Source organism: Myotis davidii, unplaced genomic scaffold (genome assembly GCF_000327345.1).
Source record: "Myotis davidii unplaced genomic scaffold, ASM32734v1 scaffold174, whole genome shotgun sequence".
Lineage (NCBI taxonomy): Eukaryota > Metazoa > Chordata > Mammalia > Chiroptera > Vespertilionidae > Myotis > Myotis davidii.
The window spans coordinates 5131537-5158119 of record NW_006289087.1 but is presented as its reverse complement, the minus strand read 5'-3'; the positions used below and the strand labels follow the sequence as shown (position 1 = coordinate 5158119).

At 39.0% G+C, this 26583-nt stretch overlaps 1 protein-coding gene across 1 annotated transcript in view; it reads right to left on the bottom strand.

Moving 5' to 3' along the window:
* The window catches only part of GPATCH2 (G-patch domain containing 2), a 79148-nt gene that overhangs the window by 46859 nt on the left and 5706 nt on the right, over positions 1-26583 (bottom strand). The window contains exons 3-4 of the mRNA XM_006761340.2: positions 25677-25859; positions 25218-25297 (exon numbers count right to left, since the gene is read on the bottom strand). Coding sequence (XP_006761403.1) covers positions 25218-25297; positions 25677-25859 — 263 coding nt within the window. The remainder of the gene's footprint in view (positions 1-25217; positions 25298-25676; positions 25860-26583) is intronic.

The window sequence follows — 26583 nt, the reverse complement described above, 5'->3', positions numbered from 1 at the left end:
TGTGTGTGTGTGTGTGTATATATATATATATATATATCAATAGTAAAGTAGGGAATTTAGGTAATACTTTAAAAATAATTTTAAAGGTCCTACAATTTTTTGTATTGTCTACATGTCTTTTCAAAATTAATAGTGGGATATATTAAGCTGAAGAAAATATACCTTATTATTCAACATAATGTCATGATTCAAGGCACAGATTTCAACTTGACACAGGCTGTATTAAAATTATGTTCTCATTTGGGAAGTCATTCGTCCGCACTGAAAAATATCACTAGCTGGGTTCTGTAAGACAGGACTGCATTTGTATGTCACTGAAAAGTACGCAAAAGCTTTCACAAATGCTACACTGCACCGCCGGGCGAGAACCAAGCAGCGCAAACCCATATTGTCCCCCAGCAGGAAGTGATCAGATACCTGCCTGAAATGATGGACAGCTCTGGCCTAGTGAGCAGGCAAAAAAAAAACCCCATTTACTCTCGTCCAGATGGGACCAACTGGACGCTTCAGCGCAAACAACTCATCCTTCTTCGGACCTTCTTGTCCAGCTCCGGAGCGAGCCCGGGCCGATCGATAATTGTATGCTCCCTGAAGGGAAAGATTCCTATTTTGTTCACAAAACAGTATCCTGACTGGCTCATAGTTGGATGAGTAAATGACAAAATTTTATATTTTATTGCTACCTAATAACTGTCATGTTGCTACTGTTATGAATCGTCATGTAAATATCTGATATGCAGGATGGTCTTAGGCGACCCCTGTGAAAGGGTCGTTCGACTGCCAAAGGGGTCGCGACCCACAGGTTGAGAACCGCTGCGCTATAGGATCTCCTTTAAACGACAGAAAATGAATAGAAATAAATAGTAATAATAAACACACTAAGAGAATGTTTATGATCTTTATTAAAGATGTCTGTGGCTAATAGAAAAGGAAGTCAGTCACCTGTCAGCTACTAAATATTCATTTTAAAAACATCATAATCACAATAGAGACAACATACAAAATACAGAAATATATGGTCTTCATGAGTGAATGTTCCAACTCTATTTTTAAAAACTTGATATGCCTCTAAGGGGGAGAATAATCAATCCAAGAATAATATTGTATTTTATCTGATCCCTGCCATTCAAGTGAATATGGCTTATTTTAAATCAAACAGTATTCTGTTAATTTTGACAGAAATGTCACAGGCACATTATTATTATCAAGAATATACATTTGTATGTCACTGAAAAGTACGCAAAAGCTTTCACAAAAGCTACACTGCACCGCCGGGCGAGAACCAAGCAGCGCAAACCCATATTGTCCCCCAGCAGGAAGTGATCAGATACCTGCCTGAAATGATGGACAGCTCTGGCCTAGTGAGCAGGCAAAAAAAAAACCCCATTTACTCTCGTCCAGATGGGACCAACTGGACGCTTCAGCGCAAACAACTCATCCTTCTTCGGACCTTCTTGTCCAGCTCCGGAGCGAGCCCGGGCCGATAATGATGGATCTCAAGGCTGCAGCAACGTGGGTGACAAGAGAAGCCTTGTTATAGCTGCCACTCTCTCCGTCTTGTCATTATTACACATTGAAGATTTATTTGAGTTTATTGTTGTGCACAGGGTCCGGCCATTTGCAATTCATCACTTGACTACAGAAAGTTCAAGAGAGTGGCCGTAGCTATAATTGTCACCTCCACCTGCTTCTGGAAATTATGAGGTCACCGGCCGGGGCAGCCCAGTCTTCCCTGCACCCCAAAAGTCACAGCAGCCTCTGGTACAAAAGAGCCAGGCCCTGTGTTCACTTGAGCATCTGTGAGCTCCTGTTAATAAAGCCACATGCCTGGCGACTTATTGCACCATATCTACAGTACAGCCCACTCACTCTCTGGGAACACTGAAAGGTGACAGCTACAGGAGAGAAATCACGGAACTCTTCGAGCTGCCACCATCTGAGCATCATCATCATCATCATCATCATTATTATTATTATTATTATTATTGTCAATGCTCTAGTTACTGTGTGTGATTCAGAAATATGTAACCCATTCACAGGACTCATTCCTTTTACTTAATCCGATACAATCTTCCAATCTTGAGACGTCTACCTTGCGTAACTGCACTTCCGTTTGGGAAGTGGGTGAAGCATAAATCCAACAGAAGTAACAGACCACCTCGGTGCTTTGGTAGAACTGGCAGAAGAGATCCTCTCAGAGAGAGAGACATCTTTTTGTTTCCCTCCCAGGCATTTTTGGAAACCCTCATTGCTTTGGGGTTTGAACCCTCAGCTGCAAGACTCCCCAACAGGGCAGTTCTTGCCCCCAGCATGTGAGCTACAGTTCTCCAGCCACTATCAATTCGTGTTTTCCTTGAGATAACGAATTGTGTCAAGTGTGTATCCAGGGGACATCAACAACCAGAAAAACTGGTCAATCCTTCAGATTTGTAATAAGTAGAAAATTTCACTGTACAAGATGCTGCCTCCTCCTGGGCTGAGCCACCCTTGATGACACTGGATCTAAGCTAAACAAGCATCTTTATTTCCAGGAAGACCTGCCAAGGTAAAAAAAAAAAAAAAGAAAGAAAGAAAAGAAAAGAAAATGCAAATTCTCAGGCCCCGCCCAAAGGTTAAGAATTGCTGAGGTAATCTATACCTAAGACTCCCAAACTAATACCAGACCCCAAAACTTCTGGATGAGACTTTTAAACTTAACCCATGTCACACCTGCTTCCTTTGATCACTGGAAAGATACAGCAGCCAAGCCAGTGTTGCTCAATGGTTGAGCCTCAACCTATGAACCAGGAGGTCATGGTTCAATTCCCAGTCAGGGCACATGCCCAGAGTTGCAGGCTCAATCCCAAGTGGGGGGCATGTAGAAGGCAACCGATCCATGATTCTCTCTCATCATTAATGTTCCTATCTCTCTTTCTTTTTCTCCCTTCCTCTCCGAAATCATTAAAAACATATTTAAACAAAGCACTGTCTTTTCACCTAAAAAAAAAAAAAGATCTACCATGGTAGTCATGATAGTGAGATAGAAGAGATGTACAGGCTAATAGTGAGTTTAGTCCTAAATATCTAAAAGAAAGAAAGCTCAATTTTAATTAATTGACTTTGATGAACAAAGTACTTTTCTCCTATTATTTGAACTTCTGACAATCTATTTTCAATACCTACACAAGCCAGAAATGAAAAAATAGAAAACAAAGACTTTTTACCTGAACATAACTAAAATGTTCTACAAAATACGAACATTTTAAGGAGAGAGCATGGTATTGCTGTCTCCTTTAACTACAGTGTATAAGCTGTCAGAAGAATGAAGAGAAAGTTTTAAAGTAGATATGAAAAAGATAATTTCCTCCCAAATAATGTACAGAGAGAAAGGAATGTTGCAAATGACTCAAACAGTTCCGAAAGTTGTTTTAATTCCTTAACATCTGACAAGCATCCGCACTTAAAAAAAAGGTAACGTTATTGGCAAATTGAGCAAGAGGACGCGGCGATAGCCATATATAATCAGTTGTCACCTTGCAGCTCAATTAGCCCCCATGTAAAAACGAGGCATGTAAGGAGAAATGAGGTTTTGACATTATCTCTGCCAGCAAGATAATTACACAGCCTTCATTTAACAGTAGGGCAACACGACTGTAGCAACAAATTAACTCAGCTCCATTTGCAATTCATGGTGTGTTTTCTCGTTTAATGCCATTTGTCTTACCCCAAGTGAATGTCTCCATTCGCTTGCTGTAGCATGGCAAACACTCAGCTTGACTCCACACATATTACATCACAGAGGCACCGCCTACCTCCCCGGCAACTCTGACGGCACATCCAGAGTGTGATGCGACGTCCGTTTGTCCATTTCAGCTACGACTTTTATCTGGCTTAGGGTTAAATCTTACACTAGGTGTGACTGTGTTGAACAATCAAGGACATTAAGTTCCCTATACCTACCATCGATTTCAGAGGACTGTGTCCTTTCATAAAGAAAAATCAAGAAAGAAAACAAATACTAGCCAAGTCCTAACCTGGGTACAATCACATATTAAGTTATTAATATATTTCCATTATAGGAGAGAAACATTTTTTAAAAAATGTGCTGGTTACAAATGCTATGTGTGTATAGCCAGCACATTTAGCTTAAACAGATGAGTCTGTCATCTCCTTTATTTGCCTTTCCACATTTTACATTAAAACTTTTCTCATTAGCATGGATTTAAAAGCCACTGTGTCCCCCTAAAACTGGGAGGATGGTTGAAGGGAATTTAAAAAGAAAGAGCAGCCTGATGACAGGGTCAAGGGCACAGGAAACAGGAAGTGGTGGGCGGGCCCCTGTACACGATGAATAGACACATCAAATTTCATGTTCAACTCTAAAAATGCCCCAGTGTAATGATTAGGAGGAACTGATGAAACAGATTATTTAGATACTACTAACAAATTGGTGTAAGATGTTTGGCTTTAAATATTTAAATACCTAAGTAATGCGATTAACGTATGGAGACAATAGATAAAGAAAAACAAAACAAAACAGGATTATCTAGGAGAATGAACATAATCTCTGGGACCAGAATCTTAATAACTCACAACACTGTTTAGTAAGAATTTTAGGTCTGGGATTTAGTTATGTTATTTTAATAAGTTATTTAGTCTCTCTAGGACTCACTCTTAATCATAAATGTATGGGTAACAATACTAGCCTTAAGAAGGTATTTTGAGCAATAACGTAGATAAAAAATGCCACTCAGCATAGGTACCTGGAAGGGATAGGTGTCCCTCCCTGGCCCCTTCGCCAGCTCAAACGCCACCTCTGCTCTGAGCCCTTCCCCAGCTACAGCAGCCAAGACGCAGAAGAGAGAACAGTCACTGTTTTTGAGTTAGTTTAAATCTCTCGAGGTATATAAATATTCAAAGATATTTTAAATGTAATCCTGGAACTGCATTTTCTTTGTACCTAAAAAATGCCAGGAGATTTACACAACTATAGGCAACACAGTGAAGACAAGTGGGGGTAAAATTCTGTGTCACTTGCTTAACAGTTTATCAGGCACCAGAGGAAAAACAGCAGTCACTAGGCGCTAGCACAGAGCCGCTAAGGATGTTTTGCCAGAGAAATGGCATTTACTTTTATTGGCAAGGTTACTACCCTGAAAGGAAGATGGTAAACACATGTTCTATTAGAGCCTTAAAAGGGTATCTAACAAAGGCTGTAATATAATAGAATTATTTGCCATGCTGAGAGTGAACTAAGGCAGGCCTAGAGTTCAGGTAGGTGGAATTATAGACAGCAAAGCCACCTTAGGCAAAGAACATTAACAAACTGAAATCAATTTACTAAGAAATTTCCAATGGCAGGCATTCTTGGCTCCTTCAGTTTAATCAGCATTATATCAAGTATTGGAATGAAAAAACAGAAAGTGTGCTTCTGAAACTTAATGACACAGAGACTACTTTAGGTAGCAGAATCAAAATTCAAAAGAAAACATGAACAATGTGAAATTCAGCCTTTGACTAAAAAGAAATCACTTCCGGGTACCATATTTGAAGGACATTAACCCACAGGCACATTTAAAGAGCAACCAGAAAGGTGTTTGGAAAATGTGAAAAATAACTGGAAAGAAATGAGCTGATCTAGTATAAAAAAGATCCAAAACTGTCCAAGTATTTCTGGGACTACCATGTAGCAATTGCTAATTCCTTTCCTTTCCCTAATAGCTTTATACCTATTTTACAGATGAAAAAAAAAAAAAGTGAGACCAGGAGAGGTAACACAGATAGCAAGCAGAATGAGAACTTAAATGAGGTATTCTGTGTCATTCGCAGGGGAGAACTAGAGCCAACTGCACTGTGATGCCAGGTTTCTGATCATTAGAAAGAAAAAAATATTAAAAAACAACCACTTACAAACTTATTTAACAATTTTCAGAATTCCCAATACTAGAGCCAACTGCACTGTGATGCCAGGTTTCCGATCATTAGAAAGAAAAAAATATTTTTTTAAAAAACAAAAAACAACCACTTAAAAACTTATTTAACAATTTTCAGAATTCCCAGAGGTCTGGACACACAGGCCATATGTAATGTTATCGACAACAACTTCCATTTGAAAAATTAAGTTATTGATGTTCCCAGACTTCATGGGCACCTTGTATGTGCTGGACAACCCTTATGCCAGGGGTTCTATCGTCCCTTAATCTGCACAACAGAACGTTAATAACTCACTCACTAAAATAACTCACCCAGGGTCTCAAAGCAAAGAAATTAAGCAGTGGAATTCAATCACAGGTCTGCCAGGTCCTTTTTGCTGTAATTCCCTCACCCGGCTGCCCATGAAGTTACCCAAGTATCTTTGGTCTGGGTTCTACTTCGAGAGGTTCTGATATGATTGGTCTGAGATGAGGCCAGTTGTTAAGACCTGGATAAGACTTCTCCCAAAACGGGGTACAATCATGGCCACACAGGAGAGAAAAGCTACTCTTCTGGGGGACAGGGGACAGCAAAGAGAAAGAAGATGTTTTAGTCAATAGAATGTGAACCAAGCATCTCTATGAAAATAAACCTCAAGTGCAATTTAGTGCCCACTTGAGATAAATGCAAACAAAATCAGACACCCCAAGACCCGAAACGATGCCAGGTTTCCGATCATTAGAAAGAAAAAAATATTTTTTTAAAAAACAAAAAACAACCACTTAAAAACTTATTTAACAATTTTCAGAATTCCCAGAGGTCTGGACACACAGGCCATATGTAATGTTATCGACAACAACTTCCATTTGAAAAATTAAGTTATTGATGTTCCCAGACTTCATGAGCACCTTGTATGTGCTGGACAACCCTTATGCCAGGGGTTCTATCGTCCCTTAATCTGCACAACAGAACGTTAATAACTCACTCACTAAAATAACTCACCCAGGGTCTCAAAGCAAAGAAATTAAGCAGCGGAATTCAATCACAGGTCTGCCCAGTCCTTTTTGCTGTAATTCCCTCACCCGACTGCCCGTGAAGTCACCCAAGTATCTTTGGTCTGGATTCTACTTCGAGAGGTTCTGATATAATTGGTCTGAGATGAGGCCAGTTGTTAAGACCTAGATAAGACTTCTCCCAAAATGGGGTATAATCATGGCCACACAGGAGAGAAAAGCTACTCTTCTGGGGGACAGGGGACAGCAAAGAGAAAGAAGATGTTTTAGTCAATAGAATGTGAACCAAGCATCTCTATGAAAATAAACCTGAAGTACAATTTTGTACTCACTTGAGATACATGCAAACAAAATCAAACACCCCAAGACCCAAAACGCTAGAAGTGCAAGAAGAAAGGCAGTGTGACACTCGGGTTCATCGCCCACTCATCTAAAATATGCTTTTTAGACAAGTAAATGACACTTTTTAAAGTCAAATGCTGTCTTTTGCACAAGTGGCAGATCTCTTATCGTCCTCATCACATTGAAAGCTTATCCCACAGATGCCCTCTCTACCCTCCAGGAGCCCTTTGTGCACTCAGAATTAACCCACTATCGCAGTGTTTCTTGCATTAACCAATGAGAGGTATTTGAAGAGGGTCTTTGTTGTTGTCAAATGAGAAAAGTTGCATCAGAAGCATTAAAATAATTGTGGTCGCTTGTTGGGGGAGGGGAAAATCCGCAAAATACAGTGCCAGCATTTTAGGTGGGGCTCCACCTCGCAAACAACTAAGGCTGTCTTCAGCTCTTTAATTAAAGAGATATTCTTTGAAATTGGGAGGAAATGTGAACTTGAATGTCATCTCCTTTCTCCTGGACTGAATGACCTCTGATAAGTATCAATGTACCATTCAAACACAGACTCACATCAAATGTGACTTTTTAAAAATTCCACAAACATGAAGTTTGGAGTGGTCGAAGAAAAGAACTATTTTCTAAATTAACTGAAACAGGAAAAAAAACAACAACAGAGCTGACAGGTAGATGAGTTGTCTAAATAAACTTTACAAGCTGGGTATTAAGAGAAGGAGTATCATCTTGTGTTACAAGAGCCCAAGGTGACTGCGTATGTTTTGAACTGCTAGTTAATTCTAGCCCGAGCACAAATCTGTCTTCTCTCTTATAATTAATTCTCAGTGTCAAAACTGCTAGATGTCCTTTTCAGAATCAGCCTACCCTGGCTGTTAATTAGATTACAGAAATACGTTCGAATTACGTTAACGGCCCGATTCTGATGCTCACAGAGCACGTTATAAGGGGAGCTCAATTAATGACTTAGCTAAATATGTTTACCTAATTATTTTGCAAAGAACATAAGGATGATTTGTAAAAATGATACCGGAAGAGGTCATTTTTAAAAGAGAAGAAATATGTACAGCCTTGACACGAATACAGGACATCTACTAAAATATGTAACACTAAAATATTTCTTACAGGGTTTCCCAGATGCTCAGAAAATGGGCAAATGAGAGATATATAGTGACCAAGAAAAAGTCTTTTGAAAAGTAGTGTGCCTTTTGAACATATTTAAATATTCAGTTATGATGGTCTTATCTTCTTGGGGGCCCCCACTTCCCCGAGCCCCACCCCAGACCTCACCCCAGCAGCTGCTTTGGAAATTCACTACATGGTAGTCCCACAAGAAACACATCCCAACCTGCATCCCAGCCCTGGGCAGAGCCTGGTGCTCAGCTGACTGCCAACCCCCTGAGCTCCAACACTGTCTAAATCTGGGAAGTGCCCTTCTGATGCCCATGATGTGGAGTGACATTCAGGGACTGTATCTACAAGTAGTTTCTGGATGGTTTATCTGCCTGCTGAGGGTTGGCCTGTCATTTATCAAAGTGAGGCAAGATGGTAAATGGAGTCATCGTAGACCTGAAAAGAGGGAAGGGGAAAAGCAGACATTTCTGAGCACCTACATGAACCATATATTATATTCATTCAACCTCTCTTCTCCCACAAGCCCTTGCGGGTGAACACTATTGCCATTTGCAAAAGGAGAAACGGAGGTGTAGAAAGGCTAGGTACATTGTCCAAAATCAGTCAGTCAGAAACTGGCAGGTCCAATCAGGATCTGAAGCCGGGTCTTTTTGGCTCCAAAGAGCATGCTTATCTAGTAAACTATACAGAAAGGCACACAAGATAAAGGCAATGATAAGGAAAAATATAAAATTCAGCCTCCCACACTCAGACTTGAAATGTAAGAGGTCCCTTTCAGTGCCCTTTAGTTCCTGATAAATGTACACTCTGGTTTGGGAATCTGGTGAATACATGTTTTCTCTAGGCCTGAGGAGTGATTTGGCACTTACAACCCTAGCATTTATAGGTTTATAAAAAGAAACAGCTTTAAGGCTTCTTGATTCTTACAAATGAGGAACCAAACACATAAAAGGCTTCAATGTCCTGCCCAAAGTCCCAGCGTGAGATTTCTGCAAAGCCAGCATTTGCCCTAAGATCTGACCCAGGATCTACTGTTCTTTCCATTACAAAATGCTGGGTCCCCCACCCCGGTTCTGGAAATGGCTGTAACTATTAGTTATCGTAAAAACATTGTACGACTATGAGAATGTCATTAAAATCCTCTCAAATATTAGCACATTCAATCTCACCTTAAATAGGAAAGCCACTGTATGAGTTTATACCGGTTTTGTTTTATAAAATAAACAAATGGCTACAAGGAAAAGACAAAGTTAGGTGAGCTTATTTAAGCAAAGTAAAATTTGGATTTATTGGTAAAAATTCTAGGTGCCTCAGATTTAAAATATATCTGATGTAAAAGATCAATACATCATGACATGAGAAAACTGTTACTGATTCTTTATGTGCCTCCAATTTGATTGCTTTGGCCTCCAAACAAATAAATGGAAGTTCCAGAAACCTATTAGTATGATAATAAAGCTTGCTCCTGGAAGTGTACAATCTCTGATTGGAGGAGAGCCAACAAACAAACAAACAAACATCCCTGGTAAGATCTGCTTTATATTTCAATAAAAGATCATTTGAATTAATTATAAAATGTAAAATTTTAAAGAATTTCAGAATAATCAGATTGCCTTTGGTTTCTCTATGTCTCTACAGAAATCTCTTTCTATCCATTTTAAAGGCTAACAGCTCCTATTTTTTAACCCATTGTTCCTATTTTGGTTTAAGTTTTTATTCAGTATTCCAGTTTTTTAACACCAAACCTAATGAACTTCTGGTTATTATCATCTATTACTATCCAAAACACAGGGAGTACGATGTGTTCTTTTATAGATAGAAAATAGTACAGCTGAAAGGGACATGTTTATTAATCAAGCAGAGATAATAGAAATGTATAAAAAATATATAGATAACACATAGGTAAACACACACACACACATATATATACACATTCATATAACATACTTCAACATCTGAAATGCTTTTGCCTGTATTCTATATCTCCCATCCACTTAAAATCAAAGTAGCGTAATAATTTTAAAGAGCATTTTCTTATTATGAATACATATTGTTCCTGTCACAGTAATGAAATAAAATTAGAACAGTGATGACAAACCAGCTGGTAATAACTCAATAATCTATTTAAAGTGAAAGTATACTTTCCTAGAACTTAGTACCACAAAACCACTCATATTTCATGAACACAGATGATATAAAATACTGATTGCAAAAAGAAAAAAATAGGGTAAGAGTTTTCTGAGTTTTGTTCAACATTTGTAACTTAAAAAAAGACACATACACATATATAGATATACCCATGCCAATGCAGTTCCCGGATTTTTATATATTCCATTTACTCCGTTGAGACCAGGCACATAATTCAGATGCAGAACTCTACCCCTGTGAACTAAATGAATTCTGTTATAATGGAGAGATGAGACTCGAAAAAATTGCTTACAATTGCACAGACAGGTGACGAAGAGAGCTAAGTCTAAATTAAGATGTTGGCTATGAGGTTTCCAATAGGACCTTGACATGATTGTTGACCTACTCATGACATGATCACACCAGGACGGATTTGGAATTCTATTAGTATTACCAGAGGAAAAAAAGTCAAGGAGTCATCAAGAAAACAAATCTATATCTTCTACTCCATCAGCCAATTACTGTTGTTAAAGTGGAATTAGATGGGTATTGACAATGCGAAGGGGATAAGGATTAAGCAGATGACTGAATATATCGCAAGCAGTGGTGATCAGAGCTTGGTTGTTTTAGCACTGTTTTGTTTTATGCTGCACACAGTTTTAAAAAATTCTAAAATAGAAATGTGCAAAGAAGATTAATTACTATTAATATCATGCCTGAGAAGATACAAATGATATATTTGCTAATTGGATAATGCACACACATTTTCACATAACGTACTACTTTACACAAGTATATATTCAACAGCTTAGCAGAGATTTAATAGAAATTTGCACCTGTCTATAAATAAAGTTCCCCTGGAAGATTAAATAAAATGGTTTTTTTAATTGTTAATATTTTAAGGCAGAAAATTTCCCAACTACATTTTGAAAACGATATCTTCTCTTAAAAAGTAAAGTAATAAAACTCGACTGATCACGACACTAAAACACTTCTCTTGCTCAAGGAGGCAGTATGACGATGTAGCTGAGAGCAGGACCTTTGACACTAGAGAGACCTACTTTCAAGGCTGGGCTCTGCCATTTGATGTAGCTCCATGACCTTGAAGAAATTACTTAACCTATGTCTTAAATTCCCAATCTATAGAACTGAGATATAATGCCCACACCATATGGTTATTGTGAGGAGTAAATGAGAATGCTTGTGGAAGGAACTTCATAGTATTCAATTATCAGTTTTTGTTACTGTAAAATATTAGTGCTATATTTCTATCGAAGTGAGCCAGATATTTTGTGTACAGATAAAACTGTTTTGTTTCATGGTGATTTGGAGGTACTAAGTGGTCAAAGTTAAGGATCCCATAAAAGTACCAGTTATCAATGCCCAAGTACTACATAAAAGCTGGTTTTACTTTACACTACAGCCCCACTCTGCCCAGAAAAAAGTAATAATTACAAAGCATCTGGCAGATTTAATTTAACAGTGGGAGAATTACCATCATGACATAATACCATCATGACACAAAAAATAGAAATATTTCCTCCACAGCTTGATTAGTTCATTAAATCCTGGATAAAGTTTCTGGTACCATTTTTTGCCATTTTCTTCTTGTATCCAAGTTTCATCCATTTACACAACAACTGTGTTTCACTGACTGAAAAACACTGTCACCTTCCTCTTATCACACAATTCACATATTTTGATATTAAGTATATTCATCAGAGCTTTTGTCTTTTAAAGTCAACTTTAGATAATAAATAATTGACTCAAGTATATATATATATATGCCAGCCTAAAATATCTACGTGAAATTACAATCTACTGAGAAAATCAATGAACTTGGATTGGCTTCACCTGAGGCTACTAATTTCTGTATTCTGAGTGTGTGAATGTAGAATGAGTGACCCTCTCCTGCATCCTATGTACATGATAACTGATATTCCGGGTTAGTCAAAATGTACTAAGTTTTCACTTATAATAGCAAAAAGTGCTTTTTTTATATGCACACTTGGAAATTATGGTGAATTATGCCTAAAGCTTTTAAACCCTCATGAAATTTTTTATTTCCAATAAACTTAGCTTCATAGTAACACAGGATATACTACACTACCACCTTACACCATACACAACATATATATATATATATATATACTGTCCTACTTAAAATTTACCAAAAAAGGTTTATAAAGGAACATGACTTAGTTTTATGATACAAATAAAATTCAAACAATACTGTATTTTACAATATACAAGAAAACTAAAAATACATTGTTTTGAAAAACAGCAAAGGATGCCAAGAATGTAATAAGTAGTGACAAGGTTTCCAATGGCAATTTATTCAAGAGAAAAAAAATCACTAAGGGGTATGAAAATGTGTTACTGAAATTGTAGTGCTATTTTCAAAGTAAAATTCTAATCAGCAATAGAAAAGCAGAGAGATGCCCAAACACAGACAAGAAAACAGCTCGAGCAAATCTAATAAATTTAACTCACCCTGCCAGATCTTTTCAACTTATTGAAAAATTCACTTGACTTAATATTGACACAGAGACGTGTAAATCAATACAATCAGAATGAAAGATATATTTTAATTTAAAAATGTTCAGACTGCAGCTGTAAAATCTATGCACCTAGCACACAGAAATCATCAAGGGTTTGAATGTTGAGACATAATATTGGGGCTAACCAACATTTAAAGGGGAATGCCAAATACTAAATTTTCAGCCTTAATTTTTTAAAAAAATTTTTTCATGGTACTTGTAAGGCCATCTTTACAAAATTTACTGAAATAGATTTCTCAGCACCACATACGCTGAATTTCACTGAGAATCCATCAAAGCCTGCAACCAGGGCACCACCTACCTGCTGTTTATAAAAAGTCCTATTTTTATATACAACTACCAAGCAAATGTGATCTTCCCAAATGCAGTGAGAAAAAGAAATGCAGGTACTCCTTCATCTCAGTGCCTTTCCATGCAGTGGAGACGCTATCCGACATGGTAGCCACCAGCCAGATGTGGTGTTAAATTAAGATGTATGCAAAGTATAAAAATCCACAGAAGACTTTAAGTACAAACAAAGTGTACAATATCTCAATCATTTTTGCTACAATAAGTTTACTATTACATACACATTTTCAAGGTATAAAACCAAAAGTAACCAAGTGTTTCATTCGGCCATCATAGGATCTTCAGATGTTTTGAATTTGAATGCCTGCAGCTAGGGAATGCCTTCTCTAATTTGCAGCTACATCCCCAACACCAAGCTACCTCTCTCTCTCTCTCTCTCTCACACGCACGCATACACATTACCAGCTTGGTCCTGAATGCATTTGAGCTCTGAGTTCCTGAAGCAAATGAGCACTAACAGTTCCTTTACAGTTCTCAAGTCCGAGTACATACCTTAGTCCACCTTATCCTTCACTGTCCCTGCCTTAGGGATGAGGAAACGGAAGCTCAGTGAGGGACTCCTCCAAGGGGACACCGCTGGGAAGTCATGGCCTTGTGGCCAGCTGCTCTGACTTCCGGTCAGAGCTTGTTGCTTGCACAACACTGGGAGAGGCTCAAGTAGGGTTCTGGTTCGGGCCTGGAGGTTTTCACATAAGGGACTAACTGAGATGCATGCTGATGAGTGGACAAGGTTTCCACAGACTGACACGAAGTGTGATGTTTCCAAAGGTGAAAATCGTGGGGGCAACGGGGCAGAGACTGGGAGTGCCAGGCACAGGGACCAGCGAGAGCCAGGCCACGAGGAAGGAAGTGGCAAGACCTGGAGCAGGAAGAACAGGTTGAATCTTCTCTGGTGAACCAAGCAAGGGCACCAGCAGACAAAGTTAGAGGTCAAGAAGGTGACTAGAATCACAGAAGAATTGATGAGGGTGTGAAAGGAAGTAGAGAGAGGAAGCCTGAACAATAGTCAGGTTATCTCTATGGCTAGAGCACTGGGGTAGGGGGGGGCAGAGGGGATATGTAGATTACTAATTGATCTCCTTAAAAATATCCATTTGGATTGAAAAATAGTAAACTTGACCTGGCAACCCCTAAAACTAGTTAAAAACATTAACAAAGATTCAGCCTCTAGAATGAATTAACATTCAACTAGAAAGATTAGAGAGGCAGGGGGGACAGACAGACACACTGGACCAGGAATCGGCCGTGATCCTGCCTCAGCCTCTCGCTATGTCAGTTACTCATCTGTAACCCACATTTCCTCCTTTGAAAGGTGGGTATGACAAGCCTGTTGTCCTTCCCAAAAGCTGAACACTGCCAGACCAAGGTGACAACTGTGATATTACAGTTATTGTTACAATTCCTCCTAACAGCCTGGCCAGCGTGGCTCAGTGGTTAAGGATTGAGCTATGAACCAGGAGGCCACAGTTGGATTCCTGGTCAGGGCACATGCCCAGCTTGTGGGCTCAGTCCCCAATGTGGGGTGTGCAGGAGGCAGCTGATCAATGATTCTCATCATTGATGTTTCTCTCTCTCTCTCCCTCTCCCTTCCTCTCTGAAATCAATAAAAATATATTTTTTAAAAAGTCCTCCTAATCGACAGGAATAGAAAAAAACCCTAAACACTTAAGTAATAAATTGACTGTATCACTAAGCAATGTTTACAAAACCACTAGAGGAATATTTCTAAAACGCTTTATCAGTATTTTTTTAAAAAGGCATAAGCATGTGGCTGATCCTTTTTATTTATTTAAAAGAGCATGATTTGATTTACTTTCATAGTCAATGTGATAGGAAAACCAAATTAGAAAGTACACATAAGTCAGAGATTGTTTTTAACGTTTTTACAGCTAGCTAAATTTATTAAAGCCTATAATTTGTTAATATAGAAATTAATTTGCTAAGTACAAATGAGTAATATACTTTATATTCAAGAATCCATAGATCAAAAAAATTAGTAAGTTCAGTTTCATAAGAAGAAACACTATTTTTAGATGAACAAGTAAGACCCGTAATTCATGTCTGATCTTTGCCTTAGAAAACATCTGTTTTCTTCACTGAGCAGCTAGCCCTATTAATGAATTCCATATTGGCTATTCTAGCTATATAAATTGCCCCTTTTAACTGCTAAATTAATCATATGGCATTACATATTAGCAGCAACACAAATTTGCCCATGAGTTACAGATTTGATTCAAATTAATGCCACCTTCATTTCTAACAGTATCCATTCTGAAAATCAATCTTAGAATTTCAGTTGCTATAATATAAAAAGTGTAGACTTAAAACCAAGTCCTAACACATGTTGACTGCAAACGCATTTTTATTAAATTTGCCGGAAAGTAAACTGATTCTCACGTTCATTTCCTAAAAGCACCGTAGAGGTGGAGATGGGGGGAAAAAAATACCAATCTGACTTCACTGTGGAATAAGTAAAGAAAGGTATAAAATGAAAATGACAAGGGTCAGTGCTCATCAGACAGTACTTGAAAAAATGTCATTTAATTCTAATAATCATAATTAAGAACCAAGACAGAGAAATGCTCACATGTGATGCATTTAACTAAAAAATAATGACTGCATTCCATGTCATGGTGTGTGGTAAAAAGCCCATCTGGTTTCACACTTAGGATACATTTGAAAAGAACAGCCTGGAAAGGTACAGAGAGAGGTTTAAAAATTAATAGTGTAGCTGGAGATTAATAAGGGAGAGACCTGTGTGGAAGACAGAATGGAATGGAATATTTGTGTTTCCTTTGAATGTCACTATCAACCGAAAATAAAAGCAGGCTCCCAATAGGATCGATAGCGGATCCTAATTCAAATGAGTACTTACCCTTCCTTGTAACAAGCACATGAAATGATGGCGCTACCCATGTATCTCTGGCAATAATCACCTAACAGCCTCTAAGTGCTTGTTTTATGAATCCGGCCCTTTCTCAAGAAGGGACGCCGAAAAGTCTTTTAAGCTCCTTCTGAAAAGAATTGACTGCATTGCACTTAAGTTCAAGGGTATTAAAATGTACAGAGGAGAGTGAAAAAGGTGCTCGGTTATAGATTTCAACTTCTTAACTAGAAGACTGACTCAAAATAGATTTTCTAATTTACAATGAATCAAGAGAGAAAACATTCGACCATAGCGAAAGTGGCGCAAATGTATCAAAAACCAAATGAATAAACATTTGAGGAGATTTATTATTAGGAATTGCAATAAATTTCGGAAAGATGAATTGATTTTAGTTAAAAGGTATAACTGACAATTTATTGGGCGGGAAGATGCATTATTTTCCAATTGTTATCCATCTCCAGTAAAACTGATTTGTGTCCTATTGTATTTTATGGAAAAGGAGAGAGCAACTTTCAGGGATTTAGATTAAATGTAGTAATCATAACCAGGCACTGTGAACTATATATCTACTATTAAAGAAGATTTTTGACATTTAATTCTGTAGCAATATTTTGGCTCTGTACCACTCTTCTTAAATCCAATTCCTGCTCCACTTGGCAGACTTCTCCCTTTTAATTTTATGAGGCTTAAAGTAGCGTTTAACCACCCATGCGGTAAATAATGCCGGATTAGAAATATTTAGTGTTTTGTTTCCCTTTCAAGAGTGGTAATCCATCAAATCCAAAAATGTTCTCTAAAATTTTCCTGTATTTTTGGCAACCTCTAATATATGATATCATAAAAACTATAAAATTAAATAAAATGCATTACATTGCCAGAATAGATGGGCTTTTCTAAAGAATGGCATTAACCTGAAAGGGCAGGTAAAAATTACTTTGAATTGGAAACGTAACAGTCCCAATTGAGAAACAGACCCCAAAAAATAAATAAATAAAAAATACGGATTAAAACATGATACTTGATTAGGCTCTTTTAATTTTATTCCTTCTGGTAACAGATCTTAGTAAGTGTGCAAATAAATTTCTAAGCAGTTTAACCATTTAATATCCACCGAAATCACATACTATTGCAAGGCAAAAAATTAGTTATGCTGGAAAACAAGTATTGAACATCTGAATATACTAGGTACTTGGTTAAGTGCTCCATGAATGTAAAAATAAAGTTTAAGTTTAGTACCTCATGTATGCACACTTGCTCCCAACAAACAAATTTAACTCGTAATTTTTTCATAAAAGGAGGCACCAAACATAATGAACTGATTAACCTACTGAAGTTAATATTTCTAACTATAATTCCGATTAATTGTAAAACATTTTGCTATTTACTTGTGAGCTTAGGATAACTAATTAAAAAGTCTATTGTTATTAAATCAAAATAACTACCAGAAAACGGACTTCAAACAAAATCAATGGGTATTTGTGTGGGGGTTGTCTGTGTGTATGGGGTTGAGTGTATGGGTGTATGGGGTTGTGTGTGTGTATGAGGTGTGTGGGGATTGTGTGTGTGTGTGTGTGTGTGTGTGTGTATGGGCGCGTGCGCGCACACGCATGTAAAGGCCCCTTTTCAATCAAGTGCCTGCTTTGCCCTTCACAGTGCTGCTCTGGGAGCTGAGAGCGATATGGGGAGACTCAGGAAGAGCGAGCACTCATCCTCTCAGCTAGACAGCCAGCCGCTTAGGAAGCACCCCAATGGGAAGTCAAGGCATTTTAATAACGAACATTAGCCACAACTACACAATAAGGTGTTCATAGTGTACTAGTAACATATAGGGGGCCCCCAAAAATGTATACACAAACTGTGAATAATTATAAAAACAGTGTTTATTAAAATATATTGCATTTTCTCCCAGCTGGTGTGGCTCAGTCGTTGTTGACCTATGAACCAGGAGGTCTCAGTTCGATTCCTGGTCAAGGCATATACCTGGGTTGAGGGCTCAATCCCGTGTGGGGCATGCAGGAGGCAGCCGATCAATGATTCTCTCTCATCATTGATATTTCTATCTCTCTCTCCCCCTTTCCCTTCCTCTCTCAAATCAATAAAAATATATTTGAAGAAATACATTACATTTTCAAAATCAGCAGTCAAAGTGTGTATACACGTTTTGGAGACACACTGTATGTAACACATACAATAATTTTTTGAGGAAACAGGATGACTGAAATTTCGTTCAATCAAGGAATGAGTTCGATGAATTTGTATTTCCTAAAACAGTCAATTCCAAAGGCTGGGCATACACCAGTGTTTTTAAGAAGCTCTATTAGGAAGCAGGATTAGGAAAAAGTTGTAATACTAATGAATATTCAGCACATACCACGTGCTAGGAACCACCGGGTATGACATGTTCTTGGGGTTACTGTATAAACATGAGCAGAGGAATAACTACCAATAGGAAGGTTACCCATGCATGAGTTCCAAAGAGGCAGGGCGGGTAGGTGTGATGTAATTTCAGGGGATGTGTGAGGAGTCAGGGAAGGTTTTGAAGAAAAGGTACAGAACTTGAACTGCTCCTGGAAGGAGAAGAATCGCACAGTGGGAAGAGGTTGTGAGCAAAGGCACAGGAGGACGGACTAATGGCTGAATACGGGACCGCTGCAGGAGGCGTAGTCAGCTCATGAGTAACTACTCCAGGGCAGCGATGGATGGAACTGGAAAGAAGGGGCTCATACGACAGATTGGGAAGGAAACAGGACTCAGCGAGTGCCGGAGGACAGAGAACGCAGACAACTAACATGAGAAGTGAAGAGTGGAAATCTTCCTAAGATCAGCGCTTCCCTTCACAACTATTAGTCTCTTTTCTCGCTCCCTTTCCCAATTAATTTTTACTAACCACATGGAAAGGTACCGGGGAACAAAGACAGATTGTACTCAGTTAGTGTTCCCAGCTCTTCCCCCACCGAAGACATCATAATCCTCATTACCTGTGTGTGGTCCAACTGACCCGAGAAATCTATGGCTGAAAACACAGTTAAGCAGGACATCACGTGTCACAGTCACCTTCATCCACCCACAAGATGACCTAAAATACTCCTTTAAAATAATTTCTTCTAAGACATCAGAAGAGTCTATCAGAGATATATGTAAATGACACGGAATGAGATGAAATCTCAGTGATACTGTATTGTTTTTAAAGATTATTTGTAGATTACTATACCAAAATCTCTACAAATCTGAAAGACCTCAAAAACACCAAGTACACGCTATTAACGATTCCTACAATAATACTGCAACTTAGAGAGAAACACACCTACAAGTTGAGCACTGAATTGACCTGGAACACTATCCTGGTGAATTGCCTATCACCAATTGTCTGATTTAAATGAGACGTTCTAAGAACAAGATGCCATATATAATACTGTTATATAGCACGAGTTATCACTTCTTTGGTATATAAAGAAATCATCAAATTTCTACCTACTCCTCCATTAAATAGTAGTCAATATTTTAGACAATTGAGACTTAACAAAAACTTCACAAGTTTTATTGGCTTCGAATATGAATAAATACCTGTTGGCATGAATCTCTGGTTTGTCATGACAAACAGACAACAGACGTCTGGTTGGCATTCGCTACCTGTAGCGCACAGAACTCCTTCCATTTACTTCATTGTGAATTCTCCGTTGTTCAAATTGACCTTCAGCTGGAGGATTTGCGGGTGACTTCCATATAGAAAGCACTTGTTAAATACTATTTGGAAGTGTGCTACCCATCATTGATTTTGAACTTTTCTGATATTCGCTATCTGACAGAACTGAAGGCAAATGAGAAAGCTGAGTTTTATAGACCATCAGAAGAATTCCATCAGCAACATAAAAGGCAGAAAACCTGACTCGAGGCTCCGAAAAAAGTGAAATGTTTGCAGCATTTCCATTTCCCCTATTTTGATGGGAGAAGAAAGAAGAAAAGAAAAAGCATGGGGCCCCTAGTGATGTCACCACCCTTTTAAGACACAAAAAGGAAAAGGGGTCTTCAGTATCCATCGGTGGAGTCATGAGCAGTCTTAATAAAAACAGCATTTTAGAACATATTTCAGAGGTTTCTTAGGATGCAAAATGTGTTTTTTTAAAATATATTTTATTGATTTTTTACAGAGAGGAAGGGAGAGGGATAGAGAGTTAGAAACATAGATGAGAGAGAAGCATCGATCAGCTGCCTCCTACACACCCCCTAACTGGGGATGTACCCGCAACCAAGGTACATGCCCTTGACTGGAATCGAACCTGGGACCCTTCAGTCCGCAGGCCGATGCTCTATCCACTGAGCCAAACTGGTTAGGGCAGGATGCAAAATGTTTTTAAATGATAAGCATAATCTTTTATTAGAGATATTTTTTTAAAAACCTCAAATGTTTGCAAATTCAATGTTTTTAAAGAGATTCATTAAAAAGTCCATAAATTATTACTTAAAAAAGAAAAAAAATCTTAAAACAAGCCATTTCTTTACTAATAACCTAAGAATTTACATGCAAATACTAAAGTGAAAAAAAAAATAAAAGGAAGAAAACATGGCATTTCATGCATTTTAAAAAATGTAATAAAGTCCTGTGGCTCAGCTGGTTGAGCTCAGTCTCTTGCACCGAAAGGTCACTGGTTCGATTCCCAGTCAGGGCACATGCCTAGGTTGCAAGTGCGATCCCCGATCAGGGTGCTCACTGGAGGCGGCTGATTGGTGTTTCTCTCTCACATCCATGTTTCGTTTCTCTTTCTCTCTTCCTTTCCCTTCCTCTTTCTCTAAAAGTCTCTTTTTAAAAAACCATATTAAAATAAAAAGAAAATGAATTTTTAAAAAATGTAATAGAAAGCCTGATTGCCCTGTACAAGAAGTAGCCACAAAAACAGGATGACTAATACACTATTATAATGTTCACTTCAGAACATACATTATGATTAAATGTAAGGGGGAAAACCAAAACAGTATACAGTGGGGCCTTGACTTACGAGTGTCCGGACTAACGAGTTTTTCGAGACCCGGGCCGTCTCTCGGCCAATTTTTTGCTTTGAGTTGCGAGCTAAAATTCGGGTTATGAGCCAGCTTCAGATACCCCACCGCTAGTTGGCACAGTGAACGTCACAGTGAAGGCCACAACATCACGTGTCTCACTCGTTCACATTTTGATTTGACATACGAGTAATCTGAGTTACGAGCTCCATCACGGAACGAATTAAACTCGTAAGCCAAGGCCCCACTGTATAAATATTTGGCAGCTGTCTTCTTGCTTTAGCTCTGATGTTATAAACAAGTGGCCTTTTGGTGGTTTATTTAGTGCCATGTTTTTCACACTTTTGTGCTTTTCTTTTTTACCCTCACCCAAGAATATTTTTTTCCATGCTTTTCAGAGAGAGCACTAGTAGAGGGGACACAGGGAGTGAGAGAAACATGGATGTTAGACACATGGACTGGTTGCCTCCCACAGGAGCCCTGACTGGGGCGGGGAGCGAACCCAGGTATGTGCCCTTGACCGGATATCAAACCCCAGACCCCTCCATGCACAGTCCGATACTCTAACCCAGTGGTTCTCAACCTTCCTAAGGCCGCGACCCTTTAACACAGTTCCTCATGTTGTGGTGACCCCAATTCATTGTTACAAATTGAACATAATTAAAGCATAGTGATGAATCACAAAAACAATATGTAATTGTATATGTGTTTTCCGATGGTCTTAGGCGACCCCTGTGAAAGGGTGGTTCGACCCCCAAAGGGGTCGCGACCCACAGGTTGAGAACCGCTGCTCTGACCACTTAGCTACTAGCCAGGGCACTGTTGTACTTCTTGTTGGTGACTCACTGTGCTACGTGCCCCCGAGCACAGAGCTGTGTGGGGTCTAGTGTCCCTAGAATGTGGGGCTGTGACGTGCCTTATGGCAAAGATACATGTGTTGGTGCACTTTGTCCAGGCCTGAGTTACAGGGTGTCGGCCGTGAGTTCCCTGTTAATGAATCGACCATATAGATTACATAGGTGCTTTAAAACACAAGTGTACAGAAGACAGGATTATGTGTCGATGGACTGATGAAAATGTCGCGATCAGAGGCTCGCAGGAACCTAAACCTGTTTCTCTCTCTCTTGGGAGCAAGTTCAGCATTCGCTAATTCAGTGTTTGCGGAAACTTTGTGGAACACAACTATGGTGAATAATAAAAATCCCAATCAAAATGTTTGCATTAATGTTTCAGTAAAAAACTCTTCCTTCTGTCATTTACTTCAAACATCATCAATAGATTTGTGCAGCTTGAGACGGAAACCCTTTGCCTCCACTCTAACAGGTCACAGCCACGTGTGTTTCTCTTCGCACAGAAAGGTAATCTCTCTTGAAAGCAATTGGGTTTCCAATGTGAAAGTCTAAGGGGGCACTGTTTACACATGACTCTTTTGTGGGGTTATGATTTTGAAAACTGCATTGTTTAAAATAACATGGACAGTACGAGCAATGACAATAAAAACGCGGCATAGGAATTTTAACATAGCAGCACAAATTGGAACTCTTACCTTTCTTGCCCAAGTCAGATATTTTATTGGAAAAAAAAAAAAGAGTGAGAGATTACAGTACTTAAAAATTCAAACACAAGGACAATTCAGGGTTGAAAGGAAACCTGAAAAAGCCCATTGTCTTCAGTAAAATTCTGAATACAAAAAAGGGAGACCCGGGAAACAGTTTATGGCCGAATGCACTAGTTTCATGATAAACACACACACAGAGCACATCTCCATCAAGTGAAACTCAATCACCTTTTTACAATTTAGAGAGGAGAGGCAGCTCTTACTGTGGCTAAGCCATGTATCATCAATACCATGAAGCTAGCCTATCACTTGTAATAGCTTCTATAAAATACCACAGTGAGGCTGCAATAAGCCTAGAAAATGGGCTACAAATCCCAGCGATGCTCGGGCAGGCAGTGAAGCAAAAATAAAAATAGGTAAAACTGAACCAAGAACTGGAGAGCATTCATCCCGATTCATGACTGGGAAGGCAGAGTTCACAGGCCAAGGTTTTAAAGTGACGTGTTCAGATCCAAAAGACAGTCATTATACAAAACAAAAGCATTTATGTAATTCGGGGGGGGGGGGGTCGTAAATTCTCAGGGCACAGGACATAGCACAAAAAGCTTACTTACGATGACAAAACACAACATTGTCCCTCTAAAACAGTGGTTCTCAACCTTGGCTGCACATTACAATCACCTGGGAATCTTTTTAAAATCCTGATTTCTGGGCCCCATCCTCCGGAAATTCTGTTTCTTTGTTATGGGGTGAGGCCACAACATTTGTAACAAAGAAAAAGAATTTCCGGAGGATGAGGCCCAAAAATCAGGATTTTAAAAGGATTCCCAGGTGATTCTAATGTGCAGCCAAGGTTGAGAACCACTGCTCTAAAACATCACATTAAATATGCGAAGGCAAAGAGACGCAAGTGCACTTGATCGCTTGCGATCTCCCCAGTTTAGACAAATAATCTAAAAGATGCCACACGTTTCAGATTGTAACAACTCTGGGTAAAGGAGATGCCAACTTTCAGTTTCTTTTCCATCATCATATTGAAGTTAGCCATTAAATGCTGAATTAACAATCCACACAGTAATATAAAAATACATGTATTAAATCACAGTTTTCATCAATTATTGGAATGTAACAAAAATAGTCATCATTTTACTAATAACCGTTCAGAAAAACGCAATGACCCGAACATTTTGTATAATGTTCTAAATTCCACCATCGGCAGAGCTGTGACATTGCCCCTCTGCACGGTGACAGCGAGCTCATGCAGGTACTTCTGACACAGCGACACATGTGGTCTGTCATTCTAAGGGCATGCACGCAGCTCTCACTTTTGAGCGTGACAACATGATTCAGAGTCGTACAGCATTTGCTGAAATATCAGCTTTCACATGATTTCAATATGCTCTAAACTGAAAGGATCACTGGGATTGCTTTCAAGTATTGGGCAAAGCGCATAGTTTAAAAGGTAATAGTAAATAATTCTAGCACACACTAGTTATCACAGCGGCTGGTTTAACACTAGGATGATGCTGGCAGTACAATGAATACCATAGTATAAAATACAATGCGTTTTCCATACAGAGCACATTATCCACGTAGGCAGCAAACTTAAACAAAATACAAACTCTGGCAAAAACAAGCAACCTCACTACTACTCATCCTAGCCCTTGTTAAAATACCCTGAGTAAAAGGCAAATACTTTAAACAATGCTGGTTATCGAAGATTTCTCTAAAAACGAGCCTTAAATGTGAACGTGTCACCATTTTTTTATTTACAACAGTCAGATAATGTAGAAACGAGCTCTTCACCGGTCACGATATAAACATTGAGGAATACTTATGTGACATCCGGACATTTTAAATTCTCTAGATTTTGTCAGCAGTTTAGCAAAACAGGTGATAGATACATAAATGGTTTCAATATTTTAAAAGTCATAAAAGAGAAAAATATATAAAATGTACAGTAGTTTCTACCCACCCCGGGCCCACCTAGGTCCCTAGAAAGCCGCCCAGCCAGGTTCGCTTGTGACTAAAGGAAGATCCCAGGCCTCCAGCAAACAGGCCCATCTTTCCATCAGGGAGGCTCCCACTCACTGGTACTCCTCCAGGGGAGAGGACAGGAGCCAGGGTCCCTCGAGTGCCATTCCCCAGATGCTCAAAACGTAACTAATTTATGAGCATGAGCAGATTTGGTTTATAGGGGAATCTCACTGGTCCAGTGTGGAGCCTACAAAAAAATGGATTGTTTTTAAGTATAACATTGGGATACGAATAGGGGATGAGGATGTGGCTTTTTATTCCACAGAAATGGATACGTGTCCAAACATAACAAAACTCCGACAGAAAGGCATGCCTACCATTGAAGGTGGGGTCCCTCCAGACTTTTTAATATTCTTGGAAGGCATTCCACGGAGGCGACTGAGTCTAGCTTGGAAACCTGGAAAATCAAAGACGCGATTTAGGAGAGCCTATGATCACGGGAGCATAGGACAAGATCCTGTCAATTACAGAAGTAAGAAAGTTGGAGGAGGGAAAACATCGCGAATGGTAGCAGTGAAAAGGCAAAACTCATACTTAAAAGATCTGAATGAACGGCAGGTCGGGTTCCAGTGTGGTCAGCACACAACTACCGACTATTTACATTTCTTTCCTCTCGATCCCCTTTCTGTCATCCCAGTGTGGTCACGATGGGCCTTTCTCACAGTCTGAAAGCATGAAAGTGTAGCTTGAGGTTCTTTCATGCCCATTTCAGCCTGTCCTCCCTCAACGACTATCCCTAGACTGACCAAGCCCACCGGATGGGACATGCTACTGACCTCTTCTCGCGGGATGCGACATGAGGGGGAAGGAACCCGTTAGGATGCTTTCAAAGACGGGGTCTGGCAAGTGTCTGTCCAGCTCGCTGGGATCTTCCTTCTCCCACCAGGGAATGACCCCCGTGATGCCACACGCTCCGCCCGAGTCCTTTTCGTAAAACCAGTCGCTCTGCTCATCGTCACCTGTGCAAACACGAGAAATGCCCCCAAGACTCAGCTGTGTCATCCCAACAAGCACAGGGGTCAGATTAATGTTTCAAAAGCACAAGACATCAATTAAATGTGAATTTCAGATAAATGGTTACTTTTTAAAAATATGTGTTTTTTTTATTAATTTCAGAGAGTTAGTGAGGGGGAGAGAGAGAGAAACATCAATGATGAGAGAGAATCATTGATCGGCTGCCTCCTGTACCTCCGTTACTAAGGATCAATCCTGCAACTTGGACATGTGCCCTGACTGGGAATTCAACCCTGAACCCTGAGCTCCTGGTTCACAGGTTGACACTCAATCACTGAGCTATGCCGGCCAGACAACAATTAGTTTTTAATATAAATACAGGGTGTGGCAAAAGTAGTGTTATAGTTTTGAGTACACAAAAACAGTTTATTTTTGTATTATTATTTATTAATTAGTGTATTTTCCACATAAACTGTAAACCTACTTTTGCCCACCCTGAATATAGTACTTCTACAGAATCTTTAGTCAAAATACTACATGGGACATACTTCTTTAAAAAAATAATTTGTTATTTATCTAAAATTCAAATTTAACTGGAGATCCTGTATTTCATCTGGCAATCATATAAATAGTCCATAAAAAACTTTTCAGTCTACCCACAGCCCTACTTAAAAAATGTCTTTAACACTATAACAAGAATTACCATCAACAAAAAGATAAAATGTTATG